The 17,955-nt window shown below is 44.2% G+C and overlaps 1 protein-coding gene across 5 annotated transcripts in view; it reads left to right on the top strand.

The window, feature by feature from the left end:
* Positions 1-16,393, top strand: part of LOC128322142 (gamma-aminobutyric acid receptor subunit rho-2) — a 44,233-nt gene extending 27,840 nt beyond the window's left edge. For 4 of the 5 annotated variants that reach the window (XM_053242949.1, XM_053243116.1, XM_053243195.1 and 1 more), the window contains 8 exons: positions 732-799; positions 4,430-4,653; positions 7,915-7,997; positions 10,444-10,584; positions 11,746-11,898; positions 12,629-12,825; positions 12,935-13,072; positions 15,962-16,393. In XM_053242949.1, coding sequence (XP_053098924.1) covers positions 732-799; positions 4,430-4,653; positions 7,915-7,997; positions 10,444-10,584; positions 11,746-11,898; positions 12,629-12,825; positions 12,935-13,072; positions 15,962-16,270 — 1,313 coding nt within the window. In that variant the 3' untranslated portion in view covers positions 16,271-16,393. The remainder of the gene's footprint in view (positions 1-731; positions 800-4,429; positions 4,654-7,914; positions 7,998-10,443; positions 10,585-11,745; positions 11,899-12,628; positions 12,826-12,934; positions 13,073-15,961) is intronic. The other variant, XM_053243023.1, reaches the window with a different exon arrangement.
* Positions 16,394-17,955: the final 1,562 nt, after the last annotated feature.

Genomic DNA, 17,955 nt, shown 5'->3' with positions numbered 1-17,955 from the left:
CAGCACAAGCCTTTAAACGAGTCACTGTTGCTATGCTAAGCAGTAGTCTGTGTTGTCATGCAAGGGTAGCTTAAGGGTAGCTTAAGGTATTGTGGCACCTGATGTGAGGTGCCAAATGCTCCCTTGTCCCATGCCTCTGGAGCATGTGGGACAGGGAGGAGGGAAGGTTGCCAGCAGTCTCCTCTTCGCTCTCTGTACTTCTTGCAAGCTTTTCAAGGAATGTGAGGAAAAGGCACTCCTTGCAAAGTCTGCAAGGTTCAAATTGGTCCCAAACAGCTGCTTCAATGGTGATGGTGGGGGTTATCTTGCCACCCTGCTGATATTACAATAAATTGCCATCTGAGGCAACCACCTCACCTTGCCTTATGGAAGGGCCTCCTCTGTTAGAAGTTGCTTGTACAACTAAGATTTCTTGGCTAGAGAGGTATTAATAAAGTCACTGAGAGCTTTGCTTTCTTCTTCTTAACGCTTTGTTCTTTGAACATGGATTCCGCTTTCAGATATAGCATTTACTGTACAGTAGAATAGTCTTTAACAATATTCCTGCTGCACTTCCACATAAGCCATCCATGAGCTGTACATGATGTCAGGATGGAAAATGGAAGAAGCTCAAGTGAAACTGAAAGAATACAATGCTCCCTAGAAATACTATTAATCTTTCTCATAGTTAACTAAAGCCAGGTGCTTTATAAAGGATAGCCTTTAAATATCTGAATTTTATTTTTCAACAGGCCCTGCAATTCCTGTTGGGGTGGATGTGCAGGTTGAAAGCTTGGACAGTATTTCTGAGGTTGATATGGTATGTAACATGTGTTTAAATCTTGATTACTCCTAGTCGGGAACATCTCATATTTTGCTTCCAGTCCTGATTTAGGACAGTTTTCCATTTTTAACATCTAAATAATGACAGATGAGAACATCACTGTGAGCCTAATTCTCACTAATTTTCAAACCTGGGCCATTTCCAAATGTGAGACTCTCACAGGTGAATACTCCTTCATGTAAAAAAGATCCCTGCACACAGAAAGCTAGAATGCCAGTCTAGAACCCTCTCCCTGCCATCTAGCCATTCTGTGCGTAGGGACATGTGAGCTCCTACCAATGTGGAGTGGGGGTGCAGCCCAGACTCACGTTTACTACCTCTGTGAGAACTAGGCCTTGCTGCCTAATGAAAATGATGCTGAGGTGCAACCTCCACATTCCATGTGGAGGTATGTCATAGAAGTCCCCTTTAACAGCCCCTTTAAATAAGAAGAAACCACTTCCAGTAGGGGTGACCGGAAGCAGAGAGATGGCGTGAGAAGGATGTTGTTTAGCCCTTTTCCTGCCACTGACACCCTCTGGTGGCTTTTCTCCCTCTGGAGATTTTAATGTGGGAAAATACATACTGAAAAGCTTGTTGGGAGGAAATCAGATGCGGGGTGGGTGGGATTTGGAGCAGTAAAACAGAAGAAAGAGAAAGCCAGGGCGCTTTCCAGATTACCCACTACAACAGTGACACTACTATCTATTAAGTATGCTTCCATACAGTCTGTGTTTCAGCATCGCAGTCCCTGCGATGCCAGCAAAGTGCCATTCACATTTCCGATGCCTTTTTGGAGTTTTATCCTTCCGTTTTAGTCCTACAATGTTGCATGTGCGTCACAAATAAATAGCTGTATTTTCATTTTGTAGGAGGGTTTCACAAGCTATTTACGTTTTCAAAATGGTCTTGCCAAGCCAAAGCATTTTACTGCTGAACAGAGTGTAATCGGGAAAGCAGCCCGCAGCCCGCACACTATAAGCAAGAATTAGCTCAGGAAATTTTACTTCTACACATTGGAAGCACACAAGAGGGGAAAGTGCCAGAGGGAAATGCCAACAAATGAGAAGGAATGTTTCCTTCCTTCCCACTTCTACAAGTTGCTAATGCAGCTACGTACCTCCTCAAAGGTTACATAGAAACAATTCAGAATTTTGATAACTTCTTTAAATTATTGATTTATTTGATTTTTACGTTTTATTTCTATACCGCCCTTCCAAAAATGGCTCAGGGCAGTTTACATCAAAATTTTAAATCCCAATAACCTGATGGAAAATAAATACAATTGCTCTATAAATACAATCCAATGAAGTGTTAAGCAATGCATGTCATATGAGCCTGAATACTGAATGTGTGAGATAACCCAACTAAAAGGCAACCAAATGCATTTTGCTCACATATGCCCCTTTTTAACCCTTTACCAGAAGTCTGTGGCTCCTCGGCCTCACCACCTCTCACTTTGTTGCCAAAATGTAGATTGTATGCTCCTTGGGACAGGTGCATATCTTTTTTACTTCTGTTTACTCTGCAAAAAACATTGACCCACATACTTTTCAGTGAAATGCAGGTGATTGAGCACCTACCTGTGCTGCTGCTGTGTGTAAACATCACCAGTGGTGTTGTGGAACAGGGCAGTTCTGTTCTGATCTAACATTGTGCAAACTCAGTTGCTCAATGCCCATTATTTCCATTGCGTGAGCACAACTTTAGATCGGAGTGGAACTGGTGTTTCCCCTGGTCTCTGGAATGCTCTCCCACTGCTGGGTGTCAGTTCTCTGACATCTGTGGCTGCTTTTAAAAAACAACTGAAAACTCTTTTATTTGTTCAGGCTTTTACCCCTTAAGGGTTACCATTTTCTCCTTTTTGGCACTCTGTCTTTGTTTTTTTATTGCTGTTGCTTTTTGGTGTTTTTATGGTCTTAATTGCTTTTTAATATTTTAAGGTGATGTTATGGAATTTTATTGTATTAACTTTTGTAAACCGCCTTGGGGTGAGTTTTATGAAAGGTATATAAACTGAACAATAAATAAAACAACTGCCTTCTTCCACAACATCACTGGCTTTGTTTACACACACGTAGCAGCATGGGAGGGTGTGCGTGTAACTGCCTGTGTTTTGCTGCTCAGTTTGTGGCTCATTGTATATATTTTATTTTAATTTTATTTTATTTATTTCTATCCTGCCCTTCCAAAAATGGCTCAGGGCGGTTTACACAGAGAAACAATAAATAAATAAGTATATTTATTTATAAATATATGTATAAGTATATATTGATGGTGTTATATAATGATCCCTTCTGGGATTGTAAGGGCCCACAGAAGGCCCCGGGGTGCAGCTCACAGTGTCTGCTCCCCTCTCATTTCTGTTTCAGGGCCTACAACACACAGCTGAGCGCCTCTGAATTCTTTCTCATAGTTGCTTATTCTAAGTAGGAATGGAGAGACTGGATCCCAAGAATGGTCTGAGGCCCTGTGATACTGCTACATGGTTAAAACTAAGCAGGACTAAGGCTGGTCAATATATTTCTGTCATACAGTCGTATTTCTATACAGCTCTTCAGCAAAAAAAGTTCTTGAAGTGGTTTATTTTTAAAAAGAGAGGGTTCCCTATCCCCAAAGAGCTTGTAATCTAAAAAGAAGCACAAAGGAGACACCAGCAACAGCTACTGGAGAGATGCTGTGCTGGGGTTCAATAGGGCCTGCTGCTCTCCCCTGCTAAATATGAGAGAGCCACCACTTTGAAAGGTGGCCCTTTGCTCAATTAACCGCCGGGAGAAGACCTCAGAGGGAGCATGCCGGGGAGTCCTATATTATATAACGCTGAAGACAGGGGCGTAGCTAGGGGAGAGGGGGCCAGTGTTCACCCCTCTCCCTGGCGGCCCCTCGGAGTGAGGGAGATAATGAAGCAAACAGGGAGAAGTAGAGCTGGGGTGCCCCGGGTTCTTTGAACCCATCCACTCAATTATAGCTACGCCCCCGGGCTGAAGACACACATACTATAGAAAGGGAGCTCACTGTACTGCAAGCTCTGTTGTTTACATTAGCAGCTGACTCTAACATATCTGCAAACTGTTAATCGATATGCCAGTCTTGCCCCTGCTGCTTCTTCGCAGGCCTAGTTGTTACTGCAGTTGCCTCTTCTTCTCCTTGAGCTGATAACGAAAGCACCTCATTTCCAGGTGCCTGCAATTGAAGTGACCCAACCTCAACCCATTTCAGGCACCTGGTAGTTGGGGGCGCTTCATTATCCAGCTTGAGGACAAGGCAGTGGCAGTAGCAGCAGTCTACCATATCTGTATATTTTCCCCTTAGGGCCAGCAACAGCTCTGGGGGGAATAGTTGAATCAGGGGAAATGGTGCAAAGAGAAAGGGTCCATCCCCTCCCTCAATGCCATCATCCCCTCCAATCAGACACAGTCTGATTCCTGCCCCGCTGGCTTTGTTAACCTTTTAAAAGATTCACAGAGAATCCAATCACAGATCTCTCAATATCATATTTAATCGGGTCCTCAGCTGCAGATCCATCACTTGCAGCAGCTTCTGCTCCTCTGTCCGACTTCCTAACGTATTGTTCTTGGGAGGGAGGATATATAATCACAGACATCTTTTCCCCTCTTCCTTATGCAGGACTTTACAATGACACTGTATCTGAGGCATTACTGGAAGGATGAGCGCCTCTCCTTTCCCAGCCATACGAACAAGAGCATGACTTTTGATGGAAGGCTAGTGAAGAAGATCTGGGTGCCGGATGTCTTCTTTGTTCACTCTAAAAGATCCTTCATTCATGACACAACCACTGACAACATCATGTTGCGGGTGTTCCCAGATGGCCATGTGCTGTATAGTATGAGGTGAAGCCACCGTTGGTTCAATGTGCATCGCACTGTATTCTTTACTAGCAATGTTTCGACTCATTTTATGGCCCTTTCTTTTTACTTTTTCTTTAAAAAAAAATTTTTTTTAGACATTTTGTATTTTACAAACATCTTTCTCAGTCCACCACCCCACTTGCCCCCAAGCCCAACCTTCCCTTCTCGAGTCAGCACTGGTTGGTGGGAGATGAGAAAAGAAAGGAGAGATAGAGGGAAAGAGAAAGAGGGAGAAGGAGAGCAGGAGGGGAGGGAGAGGAGAAGGGATACACACCGTTGCTCCCTTAGATGTGGGTAGATCAGAGGGGGTTTTATTCTAAGAATAGTTCTAGGAAGTTGTCCCAGATTTCTAACCATTTATCCAATTTGCTTACTTTTATGAGGTCCCATTTTTCATGTGCCACTAACTCAAACAGGTCATGCATGGCCCTTTCTACATGATCTGGGGTGGGGGTTCTTTTGCACAGAACCATGCTTTTGTTATTCATTCCTTGCACACAGTTCAAGATTTTGCTTCAAATTTGCACTTTTGTGGTAGGGACGCCATGTTTTCTGAGCACAGAGATGTGTGGTGTTGCCCCATTTTTGGCCCCATTTGCAAATTGTGAAAGTGAGGGGGTTGGGGTGATTTTTAGGGGTCAGGCGCAATTTTGGTGAATGGAGTGAAACTCACCCATGGCAGCAGCACTTCTCAGTGGCCACCTTCTGGTGGCTGCCATTTCCCCCCCAAATGCCTCTCAGAACATTATTAAGGGGCATGCTGAAGAAAAAATGGTGCCTGCCATGCATCACTCAGTAGCAAAAGAGAGGTAGGCCAGAGATTTGGTTTCACTCGAGCTTCCCCTCCCTAAGATTTTGACCAAAAGTTCAGCCTTGGGAAACAGCATTGCTTCCTCCATGCAGCACATCAATTTCTATATAGTTTATCCCAATATTCTGTGGTGGAACATGCATGTCATGGGTCTTCTATAACCTTATTAAATGAGTGACACAACTCTCTGCCCATTCCTCCTGCTCTTCCCACACCACCTTTAATCCTTCATTAATAGAGGACATACAGACATAAGAACAGCCCTGCTGGATCAGGCCCAAGGCCTATCTAGTCCAGCATCCTGTTTCACACAGTGGCCCACCAGATGCTTCTGGGGAGCCCACAGGCCAGAGGTATGTGCATGCCCTCTCTCCTGCTGTTGCTCCCCTGCAACTGGTATTGGGAGGCATATTGCCTCTGAGGCTGGAGGTGGCCCACAGCCACCAGACTAGTAGCCATTGATAGACATGTCCTCTATGAATTTGTCTAAGCTCTTTTTAAAGTTGTCCAAGTTTCTGGCCGTCACCACATCCCATGGCAAAGAATTCCACAGATTAATTATGCACTGTGTGAAAAAACACTTCCTCTTGTCGGTCCTAAATTCCCCAACCTTCCGTTTCATGGGGTGACCCTTGGTTCTAGTGTTGTGAGAGAGGGAGAAACATTTCTCTCTGTCCACTCTCTCCATTCCATGCATAATTTTATACACCTCGATCATGTCTCCCCTAAGTTGCCTCTTTTCCCAAGTAAAGAGTCCCAGATGCTGTAGCCTAGCCTCATAAGGAAGGTGCCCCAGGTCCCTGATCATCTTGGTTGCCCCTTCTGCACCTTTTCCAGTTCTGCAATATCCTTCTTAAGATAAAGTGACCAAAACTGTATGCAGTACTCCAGATGTGGCCGCACCATAGATTTGTACAAGGGCGTTATAATATTAGCAAGGGGACTAGCCCCCTTTCAACACTGACCCTTGCAAGCTTTGAAAGTGGCACAGTGGGTGGGGAGGAGGAAGGGTTGCCAGAAGCCCCTCCTCCTTATCACTTTGTGTTTCTTGCAAGTTTGGCTAGGGATCTGAGGTGAGGTACACTTTGCAAAGCTTGCAAGTTCAGTCCTGAAAAGCTGCTCCAACGGCCCCAGCAGGGGGCATCTTGCCACCCTGCTGGCACCCCAATAATCTGCTGCCTAAGGTGACCACCTTATCTTGCAGCTTGAAGGGACCACCTCTGCTTTACTGGAACAGGAAGTTTCTCTGTGCTTCTCTCCCCTTCTAAGTTGTCATGCTGGGAAGGAATGGCAGAGGAACACCCCGTGAGCTCTCTTTTATTCTTGCAACTGCCTTCATCCTAAATGAGCAGAGCACAGTCATCTGCTTCCTCTCGTTCTCAGTGCTAGAATAAAAGTCACAGTGGTTTCACCTGGGAGTTCTCCACACAGCAGGCTTTACCGCAGGCGGCTTTACCATCGGAGACTTTACTGCAAACTCGACGCTATCCAAAAAACCCTGATGCAAAAAGTGGATTTTATTTTAACCTCGGATATAAATCGGGTTGCATTCTAACGAGCAGTGAAAAACTCGAATAGTGTGTGAAGTGCTCTCGGGGACTTTGAGTTAAATCTGCTGAATATATGAATGCGCCCGAAAAAGATGAGACGTGGGCTGCCAAAAAGATGAGACATGTCTCCTCTTCTGCTCCATTCCGAAGGAGATGCAGGCTAAAAGCTGGGTGTGGAAAACTTCCTGAAAATGCAAAATATATGCTGGTTTTGTTATAAACCAGAAACGGGGCAGGGGGGGACACTCTTTCCATCCATCCCCATAAATAAAATCTGGCATAAGGGGAGGAAACTGCTGCTGCACTGGAGTGGCCTCCACCATGAAGTGAACTTCATCTCAGCCCCACTGATGATTTAGAGAGAGGCCATATTTTAATTAAAGTTTGAGTTTCACATCTTTTTGGTGGGCTACTGCCCCCGCCTCCACCTGCACTGGCCTCCATGATGCCCTCCACTGTTGCCACCTGGGCGCCAAGCCATGATGTCATTATTCTGCACTGCAGCCAACAAAGGGCAGCAGGTCAGCTTCTGCGACTACAGTAGAAGAGGCCTTGAAGGCTAGTGGAGAGTGGGCGGGGCAGGGCGCTGGTGAGGTGGCAGGTGGCAAATGGCAGGGCAGGTGAGTGGGAACAGTGGGATAATGACTTTCCCCTCCACAGGTTCCCCGGGGCAACCCATATTTGTGGAGCACAGCCGCTCAATTATAGATCTGCCCATTATTACATTTTATACCACTTGATCTAAATTAATAGCCCTGTGCAGTTTACAATTAAATCAGTTTAAACTTGCAGCCTATCCAAATATATGGCTGCATTCCTAAATTTGCTCAGCACTAATGACAGTCATTCAGTGAAAGTGATCTTTCTTTTTGGAATGTTTAGGATCACAGTGACAGCAATGTGCAACATGGACTTCAGCCGGTTTCCACTAGATTCACAGACTTGTACGCTGGAGCTTGAAAGCTGTAAGTAGCATTCATGTTTCTGTCTACAACTCTTTCCTAGATGCCTGTTCAATTACCATTATATTTGCTTAAATCAATAGGAAATATATGCATGAAGCAAGCCATATAATCCATGTTATCTGTTGTAGGTAGAATTTGATTTAATACAGAGTGCAAAATATCAGAGACTTGGTAGAGTTGGTATAACTGTAGGGACACAAGACCAACCGTGCTAGAAACTGAGGCTCAAAGAACCAAAAGCAGGAGATGGGTAGTGTTACCAATCTGGATCATCACTTCCCATCTCCCATGTCTCCCCCATGCAGTATTGCGCTATTGAAAAATGTATGACATTGTAGTATTGTTTCCTACTTTCTGTTCCAATTCACTGGCTTCAACTTGCAGGGCGTGGAGAAGAGTTATCACAATGATATCGCATCACCTTCCCCCTGCCCCGAGACTACATATCTACGGGGAGGTGTGGTCAGTGGCACCCATATATTTCCCCTTAATGTGTACTTGGTGCCTCAGGTAAACAATACCTGCATGGTGCTTTCTTCTGAACTCTGCCATTCATGCCTGCTGTCCATTTTGATCCCTAGCCATATCCCCACAAGTCTAGACATGCTCCCATGTTTTGCCTATAGGAGCACCTCCTATTAGAAGAGCTCCACAATGGGCTCAGGGAATAGACTAGGGAAAATTAGATGTGATGGGAGAGCAGGGAAGTTGCTGAGGGCCCGGGGGGGGGGGCTCAGAAAGGCTCATTGTCACTTCTTTAGCCCTCCTCCGTGCCAACAGCCTTTGTGCAGTAGTGGTGGAGTGATTCTCTTCATTATCACCTTCTCTTTCTCATCCCAGCCACCAAGGTAGGCCCCATTGTGAACCTTGTGGGGGGGCACACAGTTAGGAGGAGAATCATGGACGGCAGTGTTCTAGGGCCAGCTGAAACTTGGAGCCAGCCCTGCATGGAGGTCCCATAATTGGAATTCTCACCGTCTTTCTTTTTCAAAAAGCGGCCCCAGGGTATGTGTCTGGATTGGATTAGAACTGCAGTTCAGGGGCAGAGGGGGTTACTCTCTGCACCCATTCCCCGACATAAATCATCCCCCAAGCCTGCTGTTAGATGCAGAAGTGAAAATTTACATTAAATTCTCCACTCTGTAGCTAATAGCAGGGTTTTTTTGGGGGGGGGGTACTACGTGTGACTTGGATTGGGGCCACACCACTGGGGAATGTATTAGACCCCTCTCCTTCCATGTCATGGCCCTGATCCAAATCGGATCCAAATCATTCCATGGCTGCTTTTTGAAGAAGGAAAAGACATCAGGAGTTCCATGGAACTCAGACCTCATTTCTAGTTTGGCCCTGATTTTAGCTTGAAGCATAGTACTCTCCTTGATTGCCATCTGCAGAATGCAAAACAGCAGCACTTCTTAGCCTTATACTGGGGAAAATGTGACCAGTGGTCAAAGAGTATACTAAGGACCAAGGGTACAGCTGGTTCCATTTCTGTCTTCACACTGATTGGGATTTCCAAGTGCTGATGGTGAGGAAAAGAGTCATTGTAAAAAGGCCTAGACCATGGCACAGGAGAGGGTTGAAAAACTTGAAAATGTTATTCAGATGTAAGTGCCGCAAACTGCTGGTCCATAGAACCTCACCAGCGACAAAACCTGCTACACCTGCTCACTGGTTCTTCTCTTGTATGCATTGGCTCGAATTTATGGAATCAAAACCCAACAGGAGAAGCGTAGCTTGCCCCTTAGCAATACGATTGCTGCATTTACTGGCTTTTCTCAGAAATATTTGTTCTTATACTGTAAAGACCAAGCCAGCATGGTTCAGAATTTGTTTCACAAATGTGTGAAAGGGACCTGAACGTCAAGGGTCACAATGTGGGTTCATGCTTGCATGTCGCTCAAGTATGCTGCATAGAATAATCAACTTTAGATTTGGAAAGGGCCTTGGAGGTCTCCTAGTCTGACATGGAAAGACCCTAGTTGGTACTATTATTTATCCATGCCATGTTCCAAATGATTTGGGTATCTCTAGATGTGGCAAACTTTATTGCGTTTATACTAGTGTAACTTCATGGTTTCCCCCAAAGAATCCTGGGAACTGACATTTGATGAGGGTGCTGAGTAGTCCATAAAAATAATTCCGACATGCCTTGTACCGTAGTTCTGTGGTTCTCAAAGTCTCTTAAAGAGAAGGAATATAGTTTGATAGTAGATACTCCCATAAAGGATAGCTCCTTCCCCAGCACTTCCACCAATATTTGCTTGTTTTCCTGAGAACCCTATTGAGGCATCTGTTCATCACTGGCGTTAGCATCTTCTTTTAGCCCATAGTCAGATTCGATACAAGCAGACTTGTCTGCCCTATCTCATTCATCAGCTTATTTCACTATTTTGTTGCTGACTTATAAAACATTATACTTTGCTGTTTTCTCCCCACCCCCCAGATGCTTACACAGATGAAGATCTGATGCTTTACTGGAAAAATGGAAATGAATCACTCAGAACAGATGAGAAGATTTCTTTGTCTCAGTTCTTGATACAAAAATTCCATACAACCTCCAGACTTGCTTTCTACAGTAGTACTGGTATCAGAGTTTTCTTCTTCTTCTAGTTTTCTTTGCTTTCTGTTGAAATCCACATCATTATAACTCAGTTTCACAAGCTTTCCTACTGAAAGGCCAATAGAATGTCACTAGCTCTTTTTATCTTCTTCTTTAGGACCATTCACATGTTATGTTTAACACTCACACACAATGTACACAGGTACAGATCTCTACACTTGTGCAGCATAATGTCTGAATCAGGCTTTTGTCTTTGGGAATTCTCAATTTTAATAAGTGCCTTTGAATTTTTCTCCTACTATTTGCACGTTTGTGTGTGAGTACTGTTAAAGCAGCAGAGGGCCATTTTAAATCAAATGTTCTAGGTAATGTAGGCCTCGGTGAAGAAATGGGGCGGTGGGGGGGGGGGATTAAGCCCACAGTATGGAAAACACTAAGTCACCTTAAGTGGCGCAGCGAAGAAATGCTTGACTAACAAGCAGAAGGTTGCTGGTTCAAATCCTTGCTGGTACTATATCGGGTAGCAGCGATATAGGAAGATGCTGAAAGGCATCATCTCATACTGTGAGGGAGGAGGCAATGGTAAACCCCTCCTGTATTCTAGCAAAGAAAACCACAGGGCTCTGTGGGCGCCAGGAGTCGAAACTGACTTGGCGGCACACTTTATGTAAAACACAGTAGGTCAGTGAATGATATAGAGATAACCGATTGTAATCTGATCTAAAATAAAAACATGATTTCCTCAGTCATGGGAATACACACAGATGCTAGGTGTATTTATATGAATAACTTACAACCTGCTGTTAATAAATAAAAGTTTCATTTTACTTGGGAGTTGAATGGATCCCAGCAACAGTTCTAAATATCTCAGTGTGAAGCCCTTGGCAAGTCATTATCAAGCTCCATTCACATCTGAAAACTGAAAACAAAATCTTATTGTGAGGGCAAATGCAAGAAATATTTAAATAGCTTTGAAAGTACTGTCCATATACATGGTTTCTATTAGTACTTTCTCCTCTTCTTTTCCTTTTCGTATTTCTTTCTTCCTGTACCAACTCCTTTCTTATTTGTCCCTCTTTCTTGACCCTTTATTTATTTCACCCAATTATTGCTCACACACCTCCGTAGAGAAACCTACCTCACTTATTAAGAACTGCCGTTATTAAAGTCATTTTCCCCCAACAGGCTGGTATAATCGCCTCTACATTAACTTCACTCTGCGTCGCCACATCTTCTTCTTCCTGCTCCAAACGTATTTCCCTGCCACTCTGATGGTCATGCTGTCCTGGGTGTCCTTTTGGATAGACCGCAGAGCTGTGCCGGCAAGAGTTTCATTAGGTGAGTAGTTATTCTCTGTGTTAGATGCTAACAACCATTTTACGAGAGCAGCAGGGCCTATTGGAGGGAAGGAACCATTTCATACGCATGCACACACAACACATCCACACATATTCACACATAGTCCATGCCTCATTAATATATTCTGTCCTCTGAAACTGGGAGAGTTACAGGAAGAGCAACAATTAATGCAGAAACCAAACTCTGGTTTGCAAAAGAAGTTTCTTGGCCAATGCTTAACATGTGAAATGATATTCCGGAGCTCAAGTTTACCTGCAAGTCAACCCGAGTGGTACATAACGTAACACAGGCAGTTGGTGCACCGCCACGCTGCTGCATGCAGGTAAACACTGTTGACTGAGTTGTGCTTCAGGGCATCTCCACTCCAGCATAAAGTTGTGCAGATGCAGTTGCACAATGGGACACCCACTGGAAATGTTGACACAAGCACAGCAGTGTGAGTGATGCGCCATCCTCTCACGTTGCATTATGTGATGAGTGAGCCACTGATCAGAAAGCTTTTCCTCTGAATTCATTTTGTGTGGTGTCTGATTGTGCTGACGGAAAGGCACTCTACACTTGCCCAAAGGGATTTTAGTTTTCAGTGTTATTTCACATGTACCACACTGAGCTTTGGCTTTGAAAATGGGCTCTACAGCTATGATGTCAGACTCAAATTAAGCCTCATTCTTGTTGACACCTGAATTTATCTTTGTGTGGGGCTTTTCAGGGATCACGACGGTGCTGACCATGTCGACCATAATCACGGGTGTCAATGCCTCCATGCCTCGGGTTTCCTACATCAAAGCTGTGGACATTTACCTCTGGGTCAGTTTTGTGTTCGTCTTCCTTTCGGTGATAGAGTATGCAGCAGTGAACTACCTGACCACAGTGCAAGAGCGGAAGCAGCGGAAGCTGCGAGAGAAGGTGAGAGATGCCTTCTGTACATATGATTTGAATATATTAGAGGCCTGTGAATGTGAATGAGAACATTCTGACGCTTGCGTGTCTGTGTGTGTGAACAATTTTTGTCTAGAACTTTCAAGCTGAAATGGAAGCCCTGACACCACACAAGCAGGAATTGATGATAGTAGGAACAACAGAGGGAAGGAAACTAAGATCAGAACTGGGGAAGTCTGCAACCTGGGACTTTGGCAGAGACAATATAGGGAGGGTAAGAAGGGGGAGAATCAGTATGGCATTTTCTTATGTATGCCGCAATGTTTTTAGTAGCCATTTATGAATTATTATTAAGACCTTGCCATTGTCAGATGCACATTTTAAAACACTATCTTCAGCTAACATATTATCAGAAAGTCTTGATACAGCATGTATTTGTGTTGGCCTTTCATGGAAGGAGTAAGGAGTAGAAACATGAGTAACTATTTTTTAAATTTAAAAAAATCAATGTAAGCTTAGATGCATGAGCACTTATACATCAAAAACCCAACTCAGATACCTCTTACTCAATAAAGTAAGTACAACTGAATCTATCAAGTGAGATCTGCATGTAGCCAATACAGATGCACATCTAGATCTGTACTGCAATGCTTACTCAGGCCCCAGTCAACTGGCTGCATGCATCTTTTGATACATCTCATATCTTTTGTGCATCCCCATCTGAGGTTATTATTTGTTGAAGTTGTCAAGTTATGTGATTAGAGGCTAGGAGCCATAGTGTTTTCTATGGTGAGTCATATATTGAAGCTCTTCTCACAATCCATGAGAAGAGCTTCTGTCAGGATTAGCGCACTCTCCCCACAGACAATCTTGCCCAGAGCCCCCGGAAAGGCCACCCACATGATTGCCGGCTCCATCACGGAGCCGGCAGGGGTGGTGGGGTTCGGGGGCTGGCTGGCCCCCGGAGGTTCCAGGATGAGAGTGTGAGTTCCGTGCAAGTGTGCGGGGCATCCTGGAGAGACCCCCGAGCCCGGGAAGCTGCTTGTGTGTTGCCGTGCACATTACAATCTGCATTACAATACACTGGATGTCAGCCACTATGCCAAACAAAATCTGCCCATTTTTCCTAATCAACAATGGTCTAGATCATGGAGGAACACCCCCCCCCCTCATTTTTTATTTGTATGGAACTAGTATGATTTTTTCAGATATTATATATAGATATATGGACATAGATTTATTTGTTTTGTTTTTGTTTTATTTCTATACTGCCTGATTTTATTTATTTATTTGATTGATTGATTGATTGATTGATTTCTATACTGCCCTTGCAAAAATGGCTCAGGGCAGTTTACATTACAAACAACACTAAAATCAATTAACTGTTAAAATCAAAAACTGTAAAAACAATGTAAAACCATTATTAAAACAATTAAAACTGTTTTTAAAATCCTGGAAAACCAGGCCAAACCGTTATGGTTTAAAAAGAGTTTAAAAACCCTGGAAGGCCAGGGCACTTTCCAGACTAGACCCTACAGCGGGGTCAGGACGAATCTCGGAAGTGGGCTTCCACACTCCCTGTGCCGTGGCACCACAGTCCCTACGTGGACAGCAGGGTGCCGTTCACATTTCCAATGTCTTGTTGCGAATTTAATCGCTGCGATATAAAGCAAGGACGTCATATATCCAGTGTGGAAAAGTTGCTGTTTTTTCGGGTTGTTAGTTCCTGCGAGACTGCACCCCCTGCTGTTTACGTCCCGAATGCGACTTGCCCAAATGGAGGCATTTTGCTGCTGATGAGCAGCTAGTCTGGAAAGCGCCCAGGCCAAACAGATAGGTCTTAAGGGCCCTCCAGATGGCCAATAATGAACTCTGATTACAGATTTCTGCCAGGAGTGCATTCCACAGCCCAGGAGCAGCCACAGAGAAGGCCTGCCTCTGAGTCGCCACCAGACGTGTTGGTGGCAACTGAAGATGGACCTGATCCGTCGATATAGACAAAGCAAATGTAAAACAATATAAAGCAGTTAAAATACACAAAACAAGTTTAAAAAAAACCCTCAAATGATAAAAACATATTTAAAAAATTAAAATTTCAGTTAAAAGCCTGGGGAAACAGGTATGTCTTGAGGTTCTTTATTGTTTGAAGTTTGGAGTCAAATAATTCTGTCCTGCATTGAGACTGCTTGTTAATGGTTCCTTCTGTTTCGTGTACAGCATTCAAGGCTGATTAATTTTGATGACGCATTTACTCTGATCGAATTATGAGCTTTCAATGCAGGAGCCTGGATGAATGCACAGGGCTCTCACACCTAGAACTGACTTCCCTATTAATTGCAATAAAGGGAGTCCAAAAAATATGTGCAGAGGTTGTCCACTGCTACTGAAATGGGTGGAATCTCCACCCTGCAATGTAAATACACATGGCGTTGGATTGGCGGCACAGTAATTTGTGTACATCTGTGCATTCACTTAGTGGCAAACTTAGTGGTTTACTTTGCCACTGTTTTATCCTCAACCATTTAAAAGATCCTATCAATATTATTGTTTTTTAAGTGGAAATGTAATACAGAGTAAATGCTAATACCTACCAAATTTAGAATTAATATGTGTAATTAAGTCTTAAAGGAAAGGAAAGGTTGTGCCGTTCAGTCGGTGTTGACTCCTGGAGACCACAGAGCCATGTGGTTTTCTTGGTAGAATACAGTAGTGGTTTACCATTGCCTTCTCCCATGCAGTATGAGATGATGCCTTTCAACACCTTTCTGTATCGCTGCTGCCTGATATAGGAGTTTCCCATATTCTGGAAAACACACCAGCAGGGATTCGAACCAACAGTCTCCTGCTCTCTAGGCAGGTTGCTTCCCCACTGCGCCATTAGGTGGCACAATTAAGTCTTACTTCATGTAAATACTTATTTTTTCACTCTGAATTCACCTTTACACTTAACCCAAACAGGTTTTCTTAACAGACTGGGGGTCATATATGTCCAGCGTGCCTAGCTAATCAATCAGGGGAACTGTAGATAGAAGAGTCCTCCAATAAAATTACTTTCAGCTGCAGTGTGAACACATTTTGTATTTTAACAGGTATAATATTTGTTTTCTGTTCTTTCACTATTTGAATTTATCTTTCCTTGTTTATTGTTCTGTGTTTTTTTTAGTTTCAATGCACATGTGGAATTCCTCCTACAAATACAATGTTGCTGGATGGTATCTGCAGTGAGTCAGATGCCAACAGCCTAGAAGAGTACCCAAGAGGTCAGTTGGTGACGGAAGAGGATAAGCAAGATAAGATGGTGATCCATTTGGCCCTGAATAATGAGTCTAATTCATCAAGAAAGAGAAGGCTGAAGGGACACGTGAGCCTTCGTATCATGCAGAACACTCATGCCATTGACAAATACTCAAGATTAATATTTCCAGGCACCTATATATTTTTTAATTTGATATACTGGTCTGTCTTTTGTTGAATAATGCTAAGGAGACATTGACAAGACTCTAAAGAGCTTTGATATTGTTTGGAGTCTGAGAGATACAATGGATTCTCCTATTGTAACTGTGGACCAATAAAGCGCTAGATATATTTTCTCAGAGCACTTCACACAAAGCTATTGGAGAGCATTAACTTGTGCCAGTTAATTTCTGCTTTCCATTCCTTTCTTAATTAATGATAGTCTCATCTTTTTTACTTGAAAACATGTACCTGTTGATTTTGGATGTTAGCTTCTATGTGTGTCCTTGCAACTGGACCCGAGAATGGTCAGATCAACACTTATAAGGGATGCTGAGGAGATCCAGAGGCTACTAAGTGAACTTACTGGGACTGCAGTGTGTTGAATAAGGGAACACTATTACATTTTATGGGAGAACATGGTGATTTGGAACATCCTTATTATAAGGAATACCAGATATCCATAGTGGGGTCCATTCTGCGATGAGCTGTCATCCAAGATGATCTGCCTGGTTGAAGTGTGGCTTCTGGTGGCAGTAGAAGAGGACCTGAAAAAGGTAGCCCCTGCTAGGATGTTGCTGAAGAACACTGCCTTCACAGCATGTCAATAAAAACAAGCAGGCCACATTGTCACTAACAATAACTATCTAGTCAAATTCTGCAGTTAGTATGTAAAACTACTCAATCTAGTGAGACTCTTGTTTCTCTGTTACATGCATTTCTAAAGGATGCACTCAAAGGTAGGCTTCTGCATTCTCACACATTTATAGATATAAAAGCTTTAGATGGTACGTGGCAAGCAGGGGCGTAACTACTATTAGGCAAGGGGAGGTGGCTGCCTGGGGGCCCCCACGCCTTGAGGGCCCCCCAGAGGCAAGTCACATGTGAAGTGTGTGTGTGTGTGTGTATCAGCGAGGGGCCCATTTTAAAATTTTGCCTCTGGGCCCACTCCAGCCTTGTTACGCCCCTGGTGGCAAGCCCGCCCATGCAGTGCTAAAGCACATGTGTGGTGAGAGACAGCTGGAGCAGCATGTTGGCGGCAGCTGAAGCGGGTGGCTTGGGGGTAGAACCAGAGGATCCTGATGGGGCAGCTGAGGAGGAGGAGGAGTAAGGAGAGTGGCAGAGGAGGGAGGCCCGAGGTGGAGGCGGCGCAGGGAGGGAAAGCTCGGGGGTGGCCAGGGAACTAGAGGAGCCTGGCAGGGTAGCTGAGGAGGAGGAGCAGGACGATGGCAGTGGAGGGAGGCCCGAGGAGGAGACAGTGCTAGTAAGGAGAATAGTGCTGCTGCTGCCGCCATGCTGGAGGGTGGGGAGGTCTCTGGGGTGAGGGGGAGGGTGGAGGTGGAGGGTGAGGATAGCATATAGTGTGGCCATGCTCTGTGCCGGTCAAGCGAGTACCCCTTATTTTCCTACATATGACACAAAATAATAATCTCCACCCACCCATCAGTCCTCACAAGCATTCTGCTCAAGGAAATCTTATTATGAAAACCTCCAGGGAGTTATTCACACGTGGCTTCATGCTACGGAGTATCTGAAGAGCGAATCTGCTTTGCAGCAGATTCACAGATGTTTAATTCAGGGGTTTAAATGGACAGTTCACATAGGGTCGGCTCCTCTCCGCAGTCCCTGCAGATCTGTTTCCTGTGCATATTCCCACCACTTCCTCAGAGTTTTTAATCCAACCAATCATATCCCAGGAGGAGG

The sequence above is a fragment of the Hemicordylus capensis genome, chromosome 1 (genome assembly GCF_027244095.1).
Source record: "Hemicordylus capensis ecotype Gifberg chromosome 1, rHemCap1.1.pri, whole genome shotgun sequence".
NCBI classification, from domain to species: Eukaryota; Metazoa; Chordata; class Lepidosauria; order Squamata; family Cordylidae; genus Hemicordylus; species Hemicordylus capensis.
The sequence above is the reverse complement of the archived record's forward strand: the minus strand, read 5'-3'. Positions and strand labels throughout refer to the sequence as shown.